The 20869-nt window shown below is 42.9% G+C and overlaps 1 protein-coding gene across 1 annotated transcript in view; it reads left to right on the top strand.

The window, feature by feature from the left end:
* The window catches only part of LOC145396959 (uncharacterized), a 58300-nt gene that overhangs the window by 16758 nt on the left and 20673 nt on the right, over positions 1–20869 (top strand). Inside the window, exon 3 of the mRNA XM_080270192.1 lies at positions 7243–7388. Coding sequence (XP_080126318.1) covers positions 7243–7388 — 146 coding nt within the window. The remainder of the gene's footprint in view (positions 1–7242; positions 7389–20869) is intronic.

The following is a 20869-nucleotide window of genomic DNA, read 5'->3' as shown; positions in this document are numbered from 1 at the left end:
CTCAGCGCTCTGTCCTATCACCAACTCTCTTCCTTTTATTCATCAGTGACCTTCTAAGCTGTACATCTAACTTTATCCACTCATATGCTGATGACTCCACCCTTCACCTTTCCATTCGGTTTCCGCAACGTCCATCTCAGCAGTTATGTCAATAAACAAGGGATGATGCTATGGCACACCTAATGTCTGACTTGGCTCGTATCTCTGACTGGGGTAAAAATAATCTGGTTGTTGTTAACCCGCCCCGTCCCGACGACGTATGGGTACGTCACCACGATTTGCATTTGCCAGTCCCGGCGACGTACCAGTACGTCGTGCAATTGCAATGTGCATAATTTCGACAATTTTCAAATTACGCGCTTGATTTGCGGTACGTACCCTCGCCTGACCTTCCCCTACCTGCCACCAGGCGGGGACACTCGGCGACCCCGCGCGACCCGCGCTAGCCCGCCACTCGTCCACTCACCTGGTAGCCACGGTCCTGCTCAGACATGGCTAAGAGAGGTCTCTCAGAGAGCGAAATTCAAGTCGCCCTGGACACCTTTACCGGCGACAGTGATTCCCCACTGGATGACGAGGAGATGGACAAAGATTATGTGCAGCCAGACGAGGAAGAAACCACCAGCAGTGACGAGGAAGTTCCGTCACCAAGGAAACGGCACTACGTGACTTACCGTGCTGCTAGAGAGGGGCAGGAGGCAAAGAAGGCACGTGGTATGTCATATCCCTATCCCCAGCGTGCCTTGGAAGCCGAATTCGAGGTTGAGGACGAGGACGAGGACGAGGACGGAGACGTGGGACGTGCTGCCACGTGGTATGGGTGGGAGGTGATTACGCATCGTGGCCCAGAGCGCACACCACGTCGTCTAAGCAGGTATGGGCCAAGCATTCTGTTTGGGGCGGTAGGAAGTGTAGTGGAGGGAGTGGGGAGTGAAATGGACATTCCTGGGATTAGGGAAAGTGAGAGTGAGGTGGGTGAGTCATTGCTCTCCCTACGCAGTGTGAGGCGGCAGAGTGGATCACGTGGGCCAGTGCGGGTGCGTTCCTTATCACGTGGGGTTGTGAGGGTGGGGGATGGTGGGGAGGAACCACTCCAAAGCACGTCTTATGCTCCCCAATATCCCCTAACACGTGGTCGAGCAAGGTTGCGTGAGAGAGCACGTGGTGTGGTAATGGAGGGGGAAGGTGGGGAGGAACCACTCCCCAGCACGTCTTCTGCTCCCCAATATCAAACTATTTCATCCCCACAGCCCCCTAATGTTCCTCAAGGCCGTAAGGGTAAGGGAAAGGGAAAGGGTAAAGGCAGAGGGAAGAGGAGTGACAGTGGGGAAGCCCTCCGTACTCCTTCTCCCCAACCTCCCCAACCAGGATCTCCTCCCCACCCAGACGAAGGCGGTGATGGGGACGAGGGATTTGTGTCGTGGGATTGGGAGGATGGGAGTGATTTTTCTCCCCTCATTCACCCCTTCACTGAGCATGGGCGATCTGGCTGCATTGCACCAGGTATTCACTGCAATTCAAGCAGGTTGGATTTTTTCCACCTTTTTTTCAGTGAGGCCTTCGTTGATCAGATCGTGCTTCAAACAAACCTGTTTGCAAGCGGCCAGCGGCTAGAAAGTGAAAGATTGGGAACAAGGAGTAGGCATTCAATGATTTATGATTACCCTGTCTCCATTCCAGAAATGTTCTTATTTTTTGCCCTTGTCCTTTTGATGGGTATAATAAGAAAAATAGAATTCCTGCTTACTGGACTAGGGACCCTGTTATGTTTACCCCCATATTTGGTCAAGTGATGAGCCGTAATCGGTTTCAACAAATTCTAAGTCGCCTCCATTTTTATGATGCTAATGACCCTGCAAATGCAAACAACACGGACAAAATGAGGCGAATTAGGCTGGTCTTTGATCACCTCAGGCAAACCTTTCGATCCTCATTCTATCCCTATAGAGATCTCGTCATAGACGAGAGTCTCGTGTTGTGGAGAGGCAATATTTCATTCAGACAGTATATACCCAGCAAAAGGCACCGTTTTGGGTTCAAGATCTTTGTTATGTGTGACTGTAGGACTGGATACGTGCAAGACATAGTCTTGTACACCGGTGCACAGACAGACATAATAGAAGATCGAAGTATAGGACTTTCTGGAGCAGTGGTAAAGACGATGATACAAGACTACCTTCATCGTGGTCACGTTCTCTACCTCGACAACTGGTACACTAGCCCTCTTCTCGCTCGTTATCTTCACAGACATGAAACGGGAGTATGTGGAACCGTAAAGGTGAACCGGCGTCACATGGTCAAGGTAGGGCGGAAACTTGCAAGGAGTGAGGTTGTCTTCTTCAAAGCAAACAACATCCTTGCAACAATGTGGAACCACAACAGAGAAGTAAGCCTCTTGTCCACGGTTCACCGCCCCTTGATGCACCGTACTGATTCTGTTGATTACCATAGCGAGAGCAGGCGTCGTGTTTGGAAACCTGAATGTGTCATGGACCATAATATAAACATGCGCCTCGTGGACCAGTCAGACTCCATGATATCGACGGTAGAGTGTGCCAGGACCACGATGAAGTGGTATAAGAAACTGTTCTTTCACTTGCTAGATATCACTGCTCTGAATTGCCACCACCTTCACGCCATGACCACAGGAGTTCAGGAAACCTTTGAAGGGTTTGTGAGGGAGCTCACACGAGAAATCTTTGCAAAATATGCGGTTGAAAGGCCCCAACAGCGCCCCCGCACTGCCCCTATTACCCACACTTCCCAGAGAATATCGCCCGCCATTTCCCCACTCCTATCCCGCCCCAGCCCAACAGACCTAGGCCCCAGCGCAGGTGTCACGTGTGCAGTAATTCCCAGGTGCGACTCACGACACAGAGGAAGGACACCCGCTATGAGTGCGTGCATTGTGACGTGGGTCTGTGTATTCACCCATGTTTTAGTGAATACCACACGTTGCTGCAATTTTAGCATGGTGTGATTGCGAAAGGACGCAGAAATTATGATGTAAATGCGACAGACAGACGCTCTGTGAAAAAATCAGTCATGTGGATCGCCAAATATTAGTATAAAGTGCCTACGGGTAGAACATAAGTGCAAACATTGGGTGTAAGTATATAAATCTGCCCTAAGTTGAAACTTACATAGAGAGGGTTGTTTGATGCGATATTCTGTCGCTCAGTGCAATAAATACGACCCCTTATTATATATTTTCTATTATGTGACATTCTTACTGGTATAATATAAGTTCAAATTATTGTATATGATGATGTATTTCCTAAGTCAAATATTCATAGCGTGTCTATAAAGATAAGATTTCCTGACGCCTACTCGAATGAATAAGGCACGTATTAGTCAAAATAAAAGTCAGCAAGTGATAAAGTGAATAATTAGTATATAAGTGTGTGCGTGAATTAGTATATAAGTGTGTGAGTATTATGTATGACGTAACATTCCTTGCGAGGGTATTTTCAGGCGATATTCTCACGCTCACTTGAATAAATAATGGCAGTAAGTATGTACAGTGCATTGGAGGGGTGTAAACGTGTGTAATGTAAGTGGGAAAATATAATTGGAGTGAATAAATAAAGTAGATGATGAAACACGAGTGTTTGAGATCGTGGTTGCTACGTGAATAGGCGCTAGCATATCGCTAAATGCCCTCGTAATGAATGAAAATAATTGAAAACCTTCACAGTGGTGGGGGAAAGGTTCTATGTAAATGGGAAAATAATTAGAAAGTGATAAAACAAATTGGTATGTTGAAATACGAGACATAGCGAGTGCGCTTACTAAGCTGATGTGCGCTAAACTTATGCTGCATGTCATCAAAATGAATGAAAACATCTGAAATCACTTACAAACAGTTGTAATTAGTAAATTGTCATTGAAACAGAAGTATACAAGTAGAAAAAATGATCGGTAGACTCATAACAGAAAATTAGCAGATAGCATGTTACGACTCGGACCTAACTCGCTATGCTCGCGCGATGGTACAATGCTTATTTTTCCTATATATGTGTCTGAAATCCATTATATTGTTACTGTTATTGTTTATTAGTACAAATTCAATAAATGTAGAGGTGTTGTGTGTTGTTTGTCCCATTACTCCTTACCATAGAAAACGTTTACGCATATCCAGCCCATTACAGAATACGATACCTGCGGGGGGAAACCGCACCTGTATAGACCACTTATAGACTGCAGAGACAACTTTCTTCAAGATTTTCCATAGTTTCTCGACCTAAGCGGAAGTTTCATAAAAAAAAAAAATTTTCCAAAAAGGCTCGGGACTGGGGGATGTCATAGGTGCGGAAAGGCTCGGGACGTGACGGGTTAATGCATCAAAGACTCAGTTTTTACACCTTTCAATCTGACAAAATCTTCCACAGGTATACCCACTAATGTTTAATAATACTGAGCTTAATCCTGCATCATCCTTGAACATGCTTGGGGTTTCATTTTCTCGGGACTTATCTTGGAAAGATCATATTACATCTCTTGTAAAATCTGCTTCCAAGAGATTAAGTGTGCTAAGCCTACTCCATTCCTTCTTTACCCCTGTACAATTTTTGACTCTATACAGGGGTTTTATCTGTCCTTTGTGGAGTACAACTCCCATGTGTGGGGTGGCTCCCCACATACAGCTCTTCTCAACAGGGTGGAGTCAAAGGCTTTTTGTCTTATTAACTCTCCTCCTGTTACTGACTCCTTTCAACCTCTGTCTCTTCGTCTCACTGTTGCATCTTTATCTCTTTTCTATTGCTTCTTCAGTGGTCACTGCTCCTCTGAACTGCCTCTACGATGGGCGCATAGCACCAGTCTAGCAGCAAATTCTCATCTCTTTTCTGTCCAACTCTTTAATGCAAGAATTAACCGTTACTCCCAGTTCTTCATTTTTGCAACAGGTCAGCTCTGGAACTGTCTCCCTCTGTCTGTATTTCCTGCTTCCTATGATCTCCAGTCTTTCAAATGCAGTGTGTCCAGGCATCTCGAAATGATCGGATCTTGAGTTTGGCTCTCTCTTGTATTTTGTTTTTCTCTTGGAAGGAACAATAATTGCGGGCTCGTGGCATTTGGTTCCTTCTTCTTCGCATAAAAAAAAAATAAAAGTTTTCTTGCTTCAATTAGCGAGAATGCCTGACATGTTTACCCATTGATGGCATGGCAAGACTGGTTTCCCTTCCAGGACCCTGACCCTGTCCTCGCAGAAGTCCTACTCGGGCCGATGGGTGAGTTGGTGGGGCCAAGGGAGCGGGGCACAAGAGACTCTGGCTAACGCTACCTATATAATCACTTCACCAGTTTCTAATGCTCTGTGTATTCTCCCTTTCTCTCATTACAAACCTATCTTACATCCATTGTTTCCACTTATTTATTTTCCTCTTTCTACAGTTCTCTCACTCTCCATATCTTACCAAGCTGTACTTTCCTTGACGGAAACGAAGGTCAATTATAATAATATATATATATATTTACTTTATATAGCCATGTGCGTGTGTGTGTGTGTGTGTGTGTGTGTGTGTGTGTGTGTGTGTGTGTGCAATAATTAACTGTGAATGTTTGACTGTTTGATAAGCCAAGCAGTTTCCTGCAACCCTGGACACCATTTACTTCACTGGGACCTTATAACAGTCAAATGGACTACTGGTGGTCTAGTGGATTCAGTGCTCCTACCTTATGTGACCTTCATGAGTTGAAGCACAAATAGTTGTTTGAATTCACTGTTGTTAAAATGATGCTCGGTAAGGATGTGCGACCTAGCCTCGTGCCACATCACTCCTGAGGGGTCAGTAAAACATTAGATAATGGTTACATGGATTACAAAACTATATATTTACCAGGGAAGGGTCGAGTCTTCTCCACAATATCTTGTTAGCATGTTGTATGATTTTATGAAAACAAGTGCATATATATATATATATATATATATATATATATATATATATATATATATATATATATATATATATAATATATATATAATATTCTGTATCACCACTTTGTTTCTTAATGTTGTATTCACTGGGCACAGTATATACTGCTGATAGAGTGTGAAAATATATATTCTTACAGTATTTTGTAGCTTTCAGCATATTTCCTCATCGATTTAACGGCATAATTTGGCAGGTGATTGGAAGTGTGTAGCAATCAGTGGATTGTTTTGTGTTAACTCATTCAGCCTGATGACGTATTATTCATGTTCAATTCTTATTTCCTTCAGACAATTTTATTCAGGTCTTGAAAGATCGCCTGTACTGGTTGTGATACTGAAGGCTGTATCTAACCTTGCTAGTTCGAAAAATCTCCCTTCTGGTAATGGTAATATTTGAAGGTAGCCAGAACAGAATAGAAAATTCGTCTCCAAACTAAAGGCTCAGACAGGAGGAAGGTTAGGATAAGATGGGTGACCCACAAGTCAGCGTATTTCGCTTATTCGAATGTTTTTGGTTGTACGTGAAGACCCACTGAGGTGTGTTGTGTGAACACTTCCTCTGTTTTGCAACACAACCATGAACAGGCTTATTTTTGTTGTGTGTGTGTGTGTGTGTGTGTGTGTGTGTGTGTGTGTGTGTGTGTGTAATTCACCGGGTTGGTCAGGATCACCTGATGGTCATGATCGTCAGCATTTTACCCTCCCGGAAGGGAGCTGAGACCTCATATAGGGCAAGGCTGTGACCTTTACACACCCACACACCCGTCCCCTTGCTCAAGGGGGACAGTAACCACCCACTTCGTCAGTGAAACTTTTCGCAACCTGAGCGAGGCGCGAACTCCCGTCTACCAGTTGGCAAGCGAGAACGTTACCACTGCACCAGCGAGCGGTGTGTGTGTGTGTGTGTGTGTGTGTGTGTGTGTGTGTGTGTGTGTGTGTGTGTGTGTTTGAATGCTCCCAGAATTACACGAATTTCTTAGTATGTTTATCCTACTGTACTCCATTCTTGGAGGAGGGGGGAGGCTGCTCTGACGGTAATGTGAGAGAGGGAGAGAGAGAGAGAGAGAGAGAGAGAGAGAGAGAGAGAGAGAGAGAAAGAGAGACTGTGGTGGTGCAAGGGATAGACAACCTACTGAAAGTCCTGGGGAATGGGAAGCGATGTCTATCCGGCTGTTTCTACCTCCTATAGTTTCACGTCTGCTTAAAGTTGAATAGAATCGTCTAGAGACCCCGAAATATAATCAAAATAGGGTATATGTCTAAAGTGATAAATAGCATCCGGTACATTTTGCGTTGATGAGTGACAGGTCGTGGTGGTGCGAGAGGCGGACAACCTACTCAAAGTCCTGTGGAGCGGCGAGCAATGTGGAGCCTACGTCTTCCTTCTGCACAATGTTCAACCCTTGCTGACCTTCGCCGATCAACACTACAGAGCCTGGGACTACAAGGGCAAGTGAGTAGAATGAGAGTTACCTTAATATACCCCATTCTACAATATCCTAACATAACCGACAGTACCATAGTCTTAAAGCTGATCAAATCACACTTGGCCTACCCTAATCAAGCCGAAATTATCCGAACTTTGTCAAACCTAATCAACCTTTTCCGAATAAAACAAACTAAATTATCCAAACCTAACTTAATCTAATAATCCTGTCCGAACCTAAATGAATCTGACTGGCCAAGCTTAACTTACCATAACGTAGCTTAACCTAGCTATGCCTTAAGTAAGTAGCTGACTTAACCTGACCTTAGTAACCCTAATGTAACTTTCTCAGTCCGGCACTGCACTAAACAACTATATTGACCTTAGGAGGGAACAGCTTGTGGTCAACGTGTTATGGAACGTTTTATGCCGTTTCCACAGTGACTGCTTTTTGCTACAATGCTGCTTAACAAAACATTTTTTCCTCTGTTTCTGCTTCAGCAATCATCATTGGCAATTACTTAGGAAAATGCACGGATCATGAACCCCTTCAATTCAAATACATATTTCTGTTTGATTTTAGCGACGTCATACGATTGTAATCAGCTTAGGAAAACCTAACTTGTACTGAATGGCTATGGTAGGATTATATTTAAAATTTCCAGTGCGTAAATTTTCTCCTTATGTCAGTCCGCTGCTGAACAAAGGCCTCCCCCAACCTTCTCCACACATTCTTGAGCCAGTTTCTGCTAGGTATTGTCTGCAAACTTCTCTGTTTCATCATGCCACCTCCAGTCTGGCCTATTCCTGCTACGCATGCAATCTCTTATAATCCAATCAGTCAGCCTCTTGACCCATCGGTTATCCTTTATTTTTCCTATAATACTTGCCCACCTCAATTTTTGTTCTTTTATATCTTCTATAATGTCATTGAATTTAGTCTGCTCTCTCACCCAAGATGATCTCTTCCTGCCTCTCAAACACAATCCAATTATAGACGTTTCCATTGCTTTTTCAGAACAGATCAGTTTCTTTTCATTTTTTTTGTTAGTGTCCAAGTGATACAAGCAACGTCATAACTTGCATTATACATTCGTTATACACTTTTTGTTTCAAACACACCCGCAAGCTACTTTTCATGATGTCTCTGTGTGTATGCGCCGTTAAATTTAGTTTTCTTCATCTTTGGTTATTTTTAGTGTTTGTCCCAAGAAATTATACTCCACAACTTCTTCATGAATTCTTCATTTATTGCGATATCGCCTCTTGGTGTATTTGAATTAAACATTACTTTAGTTTTTCAATGGTTCGTCTTTATTCCTGTTTTGAGACCTTCTCTATTTAGCTCATTTAAAACTTCATGCAATATCTCTGTTGTTTCTGAGATTAGGACTATGTCATTTGCAAGTCTTGAATGTTTTTTTCTTTATCTTTACTACTTTGTTTTCCCATTCTTGCACTCTGAAAATGCTTTCAAGGCATGTTGTAAATAGTGTTGGTGAAACTGTATCTCCCTGTTGCACGATATTCTCAGTCGTATTTTTTTTTTTTCTGAGTCTTAATGCAACTGTAATAGTTCTCTCTTTGTATAGGCATATGAGGTTAAAAACTATGGCCCATTTTCCTTTACTGATTTTCTTATAAAGGAAAATCTGCCATAGCTTTCAACCTTTTACGCCTCAAAGAAAATATCCTGCCTGGCTACACACACACACACACACACACACACACACACACACACACACACACACACACACACACACACACACACACACACACACATCTCTCTCTCTCTCTCTTTTTATAGGCACACGCCATAATCCCGTAAGGGATGGCCATTTGACCTTGAGTTATTTGTTTTACCGGGTGGGGCACTAGCCCTCCACCAACCCACTTGCTGACACGTAGGGAGCACGTATGGTTTGGTTATATGGTTACCACCCAGCGCTGTAAATGGTTTCTTGGCTTACAGGAAACCATTTGGCTTGTCACTCAATGTAAAGTCACCTGTAAATGATAGAAAAACAATAAGAAGTGACGGGAAAGATAGGAGAAATAGGAAGAGAGAAGGGCAGACACAGAAAAAGAGTGATACAGGCTAAGGAAAGAGTAGGTAGCACTACATCAAGTGGGTTGGTGGAGGGTTAGTGCACATCCCCGTAAAACAAATAATTCAAGGCCAAATGGCCACCCCTTACGGGATCATGGCGTCTGGTAATATATATATATATATATATATATATATATATATATATATATATATATATATCCATCATCCAATCCTACGGTGCCCCATGAGGAGCGTAGAAGCCCGGGGCTAGGCAGTTGGTCCTGACATTTAAGATGAAAGTGACCAGCCTCACTCATCCCTGAGTGTGATTACGTGAGCAATAAACCCCAGTCACCCCTTGGATATAAACCTTCACCGGCTCAATCCGATTAGAGCACAATAATTACCCACTAAACCACGAGGCGCCAAAATTTGGTTATATGATTACCACCCAGTGTAGTAAATGGTTTCCAGGTGTACAGGAAACCATTTGGTTGTCACTCAGTGTAGAGTCACCCACAGGCAGAAGGGAAAGGAAAGAATGAAGGAATGAAAGACAGAAGAGGGAGTGTAAAGTCACCCGTAGGCAGAAGGAAGAAAAAGGAATGAAGGAAAAAAAGGCAGAAGATGAAAGGAAACAAGGATGGAGGAGAGGACAGGGCAAACACTCGAAAGCAGCACTACATTGAGTGAGTGGATGGTGGGCGCCCCATGTATGTATATATATATATATATATATATATATATATATATATATATATATATATATATATATGTCTGTCTGTCTATCTATTGCCAGACGCCTCAATCCCGTTTGGGGTGGCCACAAACAAATCGCCTCCACGTCGTCCTGTCCCCCTCCATTTCACTGCCCTGCTCCCAACTCACACCCCCCACTCTCATATACCTCTCCACCCCATCCCTTCATCCCATCCTCGGCCTCCCCCTCCCTCTTCCCCCCTCCACCTCACTCACGTACACTCTCTTCGTCAGTCTTTCATCCTCCATCCTCTCCACATGGCCAAACCACCTCAGTGTGTTCCTCACAACGCTTCCTATCACATCCACATCCACACCACAACGCTCCTTTATATACTCATTCGTCAGCCTGTCTCTCCATGTGACTCCACAGGCTCCTCTTAAATAACTCATTTCCACTGCTCTCACTCTTGACTTGTGTCCTTCCAACAACGTCCAAGCTTCACTTCCATACGTTAGAGTTGGTATCACAATACTGTCATGTAGTAACTTTTTCACTTCCATGCTCATTTCCCTGTTTCTTATCACTGCTTTCAGAGAACCAGCAACCTTTCTTCCCTGCTGTACCATTTCAAGCACTTCACCCTCCAAACCTCCAACCTTACTCATCACACTACCCAAGTTCTTAAACGTACTTACATTATCCAATTCCTCACCATCCAACCTAGCTGTACATTCACTGCCTTCACCTCTCTCAAAGACCATCACTTTACTCTTCCCTACATTCACCTTTAGATTCCGTTTCTTGCACACTCTCCCAAGCTCATCCACCAAGCCTTGCAGCTCCCCTTCGTCTTCACTCAACAACACAGTATCATCTGCAAACAACAGTACAGGGAGTTTCCAAACACTATCCTCTCTCACCAGGGCCACTCCAACATCCACTACCCTACCTTCTACCTCTTTTATTACCCCATCCATGAACAGATTGAACAACCATGGAGACTTGACACATCCCTGTTTCAAGCCGACCTCCAAAGAGAAAAATTCAATTAGTTCACCATCCACACGCGCTGCAGCCTTCGTACCATCATACATACTCTTCACAGCATTCAACAACTTCCCATCTACTCCATATATTCTTAATACTTTCCACAATCCTTGTCTATCCACCCTGTCATATGCTTTCTCCAAGTCCATGAAAGCCGCATACAACTTCTTTCCCTTCTCTAGAAACTTTTCCACTAAAGATCTAAGAATGAATATCTGATCTACACAACCTCTTCCCTTCCTAAAGCCTCCCTGTTCTTCTCCAACTAATTCCTCTGTTCTTTCTCTAACTCTGTCAATAAGTATCCTACCATACACTTTTCCTATTATACTAAGAAGACATATGCCCCTACGATTACTACACATTTCTTTTTCCCCTTTTCCTTTGTACAAGGGAATAATTATACCTGACTTCCAATCCTCCAGGACTCTACCTACCTCCCAGGCCAATCTGCACATCTTCCACATCCATTCTACTACTATCTCTACCCCATGCTTCAGTATTTCACCACACACTCCATCAATTCCTGGGGCTTTCCCCAATTTAACTTTCTTCATTGCTTCCACAACTTCTATCCTACTGATTTCATCCATTCCTACATTGCCCCATGAGGAGCGTAGGATCCCGGGGCTAGGCAGTTGGTCCTGACATTTAAGATGAGAGTGACCAACCTCACTCATCCCTGAGTGGCATTACGTGACCAATAAACTCCAGTCACCCTTTGGATATAAACCTTCACCAGCTCAATCCGATTGGAGCACAATTATTACCCACTAAACCACCAGGCGCCAAAATTTGGGTATATGGTTACCACCCAATGTAGTAAATGGTTTCGTGGTGTACAGGAAACCATTTGGCTTGTCACTCAGTGTAGAGTCACCCACAGGCAGAAGGGAGAGGAAAGAATGAAGGAATGAAAGACAGAAAAGGGAGTGTAAAGTCACCCGTAGGCAGAAGGAAGAAAAACGAATGAAGGAAAAAAAGACAGAAGATGGAAGGAAACAAGGATGGAGGAGAGGACAGGGCAGACACCCGAAAGCAGCACTACATTGAGTGAGTGGATGGTGGGTGCCCCCACCTATATATATATATATATATATATATATATATATATATATATATATATATATATATATATATATATATATATATATATATATATATATATATATATATATATATATATATAAATTTATATATATATTTATATATATATATATATAATTTATATAAGTAAATTTATATATATATATATATATATATATATATATATATATATATATATATCCATCCATCCATCCATCATCCATTCCTACATTGCCACATGAGGAGCGTAGGAGCCCGGGGCTAGGCAGTTGGTCCTGACATTTAAGATGAGAGTGACCAACCTCACTCATCCCTGAGTGGCATTACGTGAGCAATGATCCCCAGTCAACCCTTGGATATAAACCTTCACCGGCTCAATCCGATTGGAGCACAATAATTACCCACTAAACCACCAGGCGCCAAAATTTGGTTATATGATTACCACCCAGCGTAGTAAACGGTTTCCTGGTGTACAAGAAACCATATGGCTTGTCACTCAGTGTAGAGTCACCCACAGGCAGAAGGAAGAGGAATGAATGAAGGAGTGTAAGACATAAGAGCGAATGTAAAGTCACCAGCAGGCAGAAAGACGAGGAAAGAGTGAAGGAAAGAAATACAGAGGACGATGGAAGGAAAGGAGGATGGAGGAGAGGACAGGGCAGACACCAGAGAGCAGCACTACATTGAGTGAGTGGACGCCCCCACCTAGTTCATTTATATCCAGTATATATATATATATATATATATATATATATATATATATATATATATATATATATATATATATATGTGTGTGTGTGTGTGTGTGTGTGTGTGTGTGTGTGTATGAGGTAGATGGGGGCGCCAATCACCCACCCACTTAGTGTAGTGGTACCCGGTACTCTGTTTTTAGGGTAACTCTACATTGAGTGGCAAGCCAAATGATTTCCTGTAAACCAGGAAAGCATTTTCAACGCTGGGTGGTAACCTTATAACCAACCAACGCGTGTTCCCTCCGTGACAACATGTGGGTTAGCGGAGGGTTAGTCCCCCTCCCCGGAAAACAACTAATGATAAATACGAACACACACACACACACACACACACACACACACACACACACACACACATATATATATATATATATATATATATATATATATATATATATATATATATATATATATATATATATATATATATATATATACAGACCAATTCTGGATCCACAAACTTTTCCACACAGCTGGTATGTCAAGTCTGCTTAGAGATCTCAGTTTTGGTTGTGCCTCCATGGTCTATGCTCTTCTCAGGCCAGGTTCCGAGTTTATTCGAGATGAATGGTTCCTTCGGTGCAGAGGGCGTGCCACTTTCTTATGTCAGAGGCACTGGTTTGAAGATCTTTTGTTATGAAGCTGCGTTTCTTCTGAGTTGCCTGTATATTATTTTTATATATCTTCTTCTGTCCCCCTGGGTTGTGACGTGCTGCTGGGAGTTGGCCATATAGAACCTAGAGGGAAAGGAGGTGCTCAGGCATGCGGAACACGTGTCCAGTTCATCTAAGCCGTTTTTTTTATTTTTTTATCAGCATGATATTAAAGCCATTTGACTCTGCCCGTTAGAGACTTTGTGAGTGAGGGACTTTATCCTTTCATTTGAGATCTAGGATGCACTGTAAACATCAGACTTGAAAAGACTCAAGCTGTTAAATGTAGGACAGGTAAGTAGTCCAGGATTCAGCACCGTATAAGATGGTGGAGAAGCATACAGCTATATATATGATACCCTCGTCTCGATTCTCAAGTTGGTGTTTTCAAAGACTCTGGTTCTAAGACGCCCAAAAGAGGCTAAGGCGTGGTCGATTCGTTCAAGGACTTCTGCATCAATATTATGTATATATGTGAGCAAACTTCGAAGATAAGTAAAGTTCTTCTCCTGTCAGATACTTTCGCCATTAACCTGAAATGCAAGAGGCTCTGCTGCTTTGTTTCTCTTTCTGTTTTATATACATTTATTCGGAGCCCCCTTCCATGGTATGTGTTGGAAACGATAGTAAGAGACTGCTGTAGGGCTTCTGAGGTATGTGCAAGGACAGCACAGTCATTAGCGTATTGCAGCTCTAGGAAACGTGGCATAACAGTCTTTGATTGTGCCTGAAGACGTCTGGCATTAAATAAGTTACCGTCCAGACGGAATGGAATTATTATTCCATCATCAGGTTTCATTTGTTGATGACTTACAAGAGTGAATGCAGTGAGATTTTGAAAACGAGAGGAGCCACTACACTTCCTTGCTTTACATCCACATCCACATTGAAAGGTTCGGATTTGCTATCACCTATTTACACACAAGATTTTATGTTGTCATGCAGACTCTTTAGGATGGTAGAATAATTGAAACTCCAAATTTTGAAAGAGTGTGCCATAAAAGTTCTGCGTTGAGTGTCAAATGCTTTAGCAAGATCGATGAATGCAATATACAAATCACACTTCTGCTCGTGGCATTTCTCTTGTATCCGTCGGGCAAAAAGATTATAATTACAGGCATTAAGTTCCATATGAAATCCACACTGTTTTTCACAAAGTGCTGACTCAAAATATTATGTCAGTCTGGATAACGTTATCACATCAAGTTCATTGTTAGCATTGACAGGGTGGGAGATACCTCTACATTTGTCACAATTTGAGCAGTCACCTCTCTTCTTGTAGGTGGTTACAATATCAGAAGTAAACCATTCAGATCTAATTTGTTCTTGGTTCCTGAGAGTCAGTATGAGATTATGGAGGCGATGGTAAAGTAATTGTCCACCCTCTTTGATCTGTTCAGATGGTATGCCATCAAGGCCAAGGCTTTTGTTATTTTTCAGAGATCGGATGGCCTGAACAGTTTCTGCAAGCATAGGTGGGACATTTGGATCTGCTGCTTGGGAGCCATTTGGGTGCTATCCTGTATATTGCGCTCCACCGGGTTTCTTTGATTCAGTAAGGATTTGAAGCACTGCACCCATGTGTCTAGGATAACTTGTCTTCCATCTGCTGATCAAGCAGGGTAATGTTGAGTCTGGTTGGCCCATAGATGGTTTGAATGGACTTGTAGAACCCATGTTGGTCGTTAATATCAGGCAGTCTTTGTAGTTCTTTTGCTTGCTCATTCCACCGTTTGTTCTCCATGTCACTCAGTGTTCTCTGGGTTTCATTTCTGAGATTCTGGAATTCAGTTTTTATGATTAAAGATCTAGGATGAGCCAACCAGTTGCTGTGTTCTCTATTCTTAATTGCAAGGTCACATATGCCCTCAGCATTTTCGTCAAACCTGTCTTTATGGCAAAGAATGGAGAGGCCTAGGGTTTCTTCTGTAGTGCTTTGGAGCAGAGTTTTAGTGTTCAGTCACTCTGCATCTAGGTTTGTTGCAATGTTGTTTGAGCACTGAGAGAGCTTGTCTGTAACAGTACTGTGGTAGGTGAAGCAAGTTACTGCATTCTTTAAACTATTACAGTTTAGTTTCTTGGTGGATGGTCTGCAGTGCATCTGTGAGCTTATAACTAATTGCAGCTTGGTGACTATGAGGTTATGGTCTTTTGAGTACTCAGCACCTCTCATAGCTCAGGTAATAGAAACTTCTCTTTGGTCTCGCATCTGTACAATGACACAGCCATCCAGGTGCCAATGTCTAGATAAGTGGTACATAACAGGAGGACTGCGGTCCAAGTCCGGACTGCAGTGAGCTTTTATGTGGACCCCAGCACACTAGCTGCTTGTGGAATGGGTGGTTATGTCTAGAATAAATGTACATTCAATGATTTTTTTTTTTTTTCAAAGAAATGATTTCTGTAGTTTATTTTCGTCAACGTTTTTAGACTTAAAAATTCATGTAGCTTGAAGTAAATTGTAATGTGTGTTCTTATATGTTTCTAATTACCACATTTTGAATTCAGAAAACTGTGTCTGGACCTTCACTCGTAGTAGTTGAGTACCCCTGGTCTGGATCATGGGTGCATCCATGTGCTCTTGTGTTTATTGTCAAGGTGAAAAATGGTGTTGCTGATGACCAGACTGTCCTGACCATATGGAAACCAGTCTAAGGCCATTATTGTTCATGTTACCAATACAATGGCTGGCTATAATGCCTAGCCATAGGTGATTATCTCTTCCTATTCAGGCAGTAAAATCTCCAAGCAGGATCATTTGTCATTAGCTGGTACTAAGCGAATGGTAGCATCCAAAGACTCATAAAAGGAATCTTTGTCTGTGTTCTCAGAATCAAGCGCTGGGGCATATTGGCCTTTGAAGAGTGGTATGAACCAAGACATCAGCCTCTCAAACATCCCCACAGGTGTCTCCTGGATCTTCTGTAGTGGGTTTCTGGGGAGTGCAAAGCCAGTACAATGGTTTCTTCTTAAATTGTCTGTGTATTCCCTCCAGAAATAGGTATACCCTTCTCCTGTTTCTATTAGTTTGGCCTTTCCGGTGAGGCGAGTCTCAAACAAGGCAGCAGTGCCAATTTTATATTTTTTCAGTTTATGAGCATTAACCCTTAGCCGGCAGCAGCAGTTGGTGAGAAGCACCTAAAAAAAAAAAAATCGTCCTTATATAGACGTCCCCGACCACAGGACTGCACCATACATATAGTTATGCCGCTTTATGCAAGTTTTTGACATAATCTGTACATAGACTCTACCGCATGTAAGGCTTTAATGTAATCTATATATAGACTCTATCGCATGTAAGGCTTTAATGTAATCTATATATAGACTCTACCGCAATGTAAGGTTTTAACATAATCTATATATAGACTCTACCGCAATATGGAACACTTGTTACATTCCATTAGCATAGCAAAGATGCTTATAATACTAAAGCCATAATTCTGTTAGCAGCTATTATTCATGTTTGTAAAAGTAAGGCAAATGGAGTTGCACCCACAGGCAAAGCTGTGTCCAGAACTTGTGGCCTGGATGTGGTTTCTCTTTACCTTCCCTCACTAGACTCTTGCTAACCTAACCTAACCTTTAATTAATGCATCTTATGCCATTTTTCTTTTCATCTATTACTGTGGTATATACATGATTCTGAGTACGACATCCGAATATCAAAAGTAAAGCATATATTGAGTTCTACAGGAGAAACAAGAGAGTGCTGCACCCCCTCTAAGAGCTGGGAACAGACTGATTGAGTCACCAGGTGCACACCTTTATATAGGCCCCCCGCTACCCGTAGTTTGCCAGATAGGGATATCTGAGGCTCTAGGGCACTTACACATTACCGTCTATATATAGTCTCTCCTAGGATTTGCAGGGGACAATACTGGGGATAGCATCTATATATAGTCTCCCCGCATTTTTTCAGTCGATTTTACACAGTCTATATATACTGTAGTTCCACCGCCGGCTAAGGGTTAAACATTGTGATCATGTGTCAAGGTTAATTTTAAAGTTCTTATTCTCCAGGTTGCAAAAATCAGAGGGATTCTTTTGGTTTTTTGACCGCAATGTGGGATGCCTTGACAGATGCAGTTATCTGCCCAGGTGGTGCGGAGCGGCAAGTGTTCAGGTTACGTCATCTTAACCCCTCCCCATCAGAGATAAGTAGATGGGCTGCTTAGTAGTACTGGATGCTGCTCAAGGCATGACCTGCTCCTTTGCCATCATGCCAGGGACTATTGGGCCAATGCCACATATGAACAAGACTTGAGCTAACGGCTTCCAGTCACATGCATGACCTGTCACTGTCGCCCTATCTTGTTGCCATAGGTCTTTTGAGTTAGGTGTGAGGATAAAATATGAGAGTATGGCAGTGGGCTTGTACAAAAAAAATGATTTTGTGTGAGGGTGAGGGTGTACAGAACTTACCACTAGGTGATTTGGTTCTTCTCAGCCTGTGATGGTGGCATGAAGATTCACGACGACCATTTACTGAGCAGGATTGCTGGAGTCTGCCACGAACTCCCTCTGTCAAACCCTGCCTTCCATGGGACTCCACTCACGGATTATTGATTTGGGGTTTACTCCCGTAGCCTCAACCTATCGAAAGGTATTCGACAAAGGCAATGGACCTTGGAACACTTAGTCTTACCTTTAACTGACGGTCCTTCCAGCATGGGAAACCCTGTCCTCCTGCTGAGTTCATGTGGGATGTCCCCCCACTCGTACAGCCCACCAGATTTATAGGGCACACATGCCCCCTGGCTCAAGAAGATGATCTGCACACTCTCATTCAGAGACAGTCACACACACACACACACACACACACACACACACACACACACACACACACACACACACACACACACACACACATCATCATCATCATCATCATCATCATCATTTGTGCATCAGGGCATTGAAAAAAAAAAAAATTAGGACAGAGGGTGAGAATGTCCCTCAGTACATCAAGATTCGTGATGAAGCAGGTTCACAAAACAGAGATGAATAAATTACAGGGTTTAAAGGGGGTAACAGTGGGACAGTTAATGATGTCATGGGATAATGAGTCAGCCATGGGAGCATTATAATGTTATCAGGGCTTGTCAGTGGATGGATGTAGAGTGACTTTCCCCAGAAGGTGATACCCCCGGTGAATGCGGGCAATGGCCACATCACAGTGGCGGGTGAAGGTGGGGTGCATGTCATTAATATGATTGACTCTACTGTAGTTGTCATGGTGCTGGATGGTGATGCTGGTGGGACATTCAGCATCAGTATGCAGGTGTAAGTCCTTCCTGGCCTCCTTTTGAAGCTTCTCTGGACAGTCGCCTTCGATTCAGGGAGGTGATTGGCTGGGAGGGTGAGGGTACAGGCAGTTTGGGACAGGTAACCTGTCTTGCTATGTTGGGTGTGACCAGATAAAAGGTAGCCTGAGATCGAGAGTTTGCGCCAGATGGAGTCAGGAGTAGAGGGAGGAGAGGGAAAGAGAGGTAAGGTGAGGGAGGTTGCAAAGAACGGCGAGGGCTGCTTGAAAATCACAGCTGATTAGGGCTCAAAGTTTATGAGAGAGAAGGAAGTCAAAGGGAGAAACAAGAGCAGACAGTTTCCACTGACTACTGATTGCCCAATTAGGGAGATGGTGGGAGGTGAAGATGGGAGAGGCAGGTTTAGTAAAGGCAAGGCAAGCAGCCCCTGTCCAGTCATTAGCAAGGGCACAATTGTCAGTATTAATATGAAGAAGTTGGGTAGGGTAGGTACAAGCTACTGAGTTGAGGGTTTCACTGATGGAGAGCTGGGGGTCGATAGGTAGATGTCAAGCAGCAGTAACAGAAGGCTTATAAAAAATAATGGATAGCAAGCATTGTACATGTCCTTACAGTGGTCGTGGGTCAGTAAGTGTGGGTGTGAGAAAGTCAGCATAGATACTAACGGGATCTCAGCTAGAGTGCAGTAGAGGAATAAAAAGGAATACAAAGGAAAGCCAACAGCAACAGACCTTAGAGTCCTTTCGAGGCTACTTGTTACAGAGTAGACTATAATTACAAGATCAAATTTTACTTGATCAAGGATAACGACAGTAAAACAAGAAGGCTTCCCGCTCCTCCAAGCCCTCCAGTTAAAACTGACAGAATAAGTGAGAAGGATAACCATGCAGCATGGAAAAACTGACATGGAAATATCATAGGAAAGACTGAAAAGGAAAAGTTACATTTTGTAATACTTTATAAGCTACCAGTTTGAATAACCTGAAAGAGAAGGTAATAAAGTTAAATGAACAACCAAATAAAATAATAACTATGGCATGACATTATGTATGGGTAAGTTGAGTCTGTAGACATAGTGTGGAAACTGCACAGTGCACACTGTGGATGTTCAGGGATGGTGCGACCTTGTCTGATGCTTTTAAGGTAGGCAGCAGTCAATCAGGCCCCAGCTCTGTTCACTTCACTGAGACAAGGAACTTTCCCATGCGGGACAAGTACACAAGTTACCTCCTGAATTTGGTAAATCCAGGATGCCACAGTGGGGACATAAACGTGCCAGACCAGGACGATTTGGGCGGCATCAGAGAATACCAACCAGTTGAAGGGAAAAGGATGGAGGAGGGAATAGAAGTGTGGTGAGTCTTTATGTGACAAAGCAGACACCAGACATATTAATGTGATCAGTAACAGGACAAAGATTGAGTTCAGTGAGTTTACTGGCTACTCTGGTAGACGAAGGACAGTGAAGAATGATATGCTTTGCTCGATTTATTACCACTTCAAGAGGTCAGAGCTGTCTGGGGGAGAAGGAAGAGAAGGATTGCATGGTAGGCAAGAAAAGAGTGAATATACAGCTGGTTAAATATATCAGCAACGGGTATGTTTACTCCCTGCAAGCCCCAAGTGAGGATACTGAGGTCAGATCTGTTGAGAAAGCGAGTGTAGAGGGTCAAGACATACTTGGAGGGGTTTAAAACTGAGAAAAGAGGGCTGCATAGATATGTATAGTCCTGTACCGGTGCGACAAAATACCGAATCGTTGGCCATTGACAGAATCGGAACGAATCGGCACCTTTATTTGGAAATTATTATAATTTTTTCCGACATATACATTCATACACACCTAATTATGGGAAATTCGGTCAAAATATTGTGTTTGATTTAACAGTTCATAATGAAAAAATCAGGTAATCATGATTTAGGGCGTAAACGGGCTAAAGTTAGCTTACCCTGACA

The sequence above is a fragment of the Coenobita brevimanus genome, chromosome 40 (genome assembly GCF_032717465.1).
Source record: "Coenobita brevimanus isolate Jiangsu-jjx chromosome 40, ASM3271746v2, whole genome shotgun sequence".
Classification (NCBI taxonomy): Eukaryota; Metazoa; Arthropoda; class Malacostraca; order Decapoda; family Coenobitidae; genus Coenobita; species Coenobita brevimanus.
The sequence above is the reverse complement of the archived record's forward strand: the minus strand, read 5'-3'. Positions and strand labels throughout refer to the sequence as shown.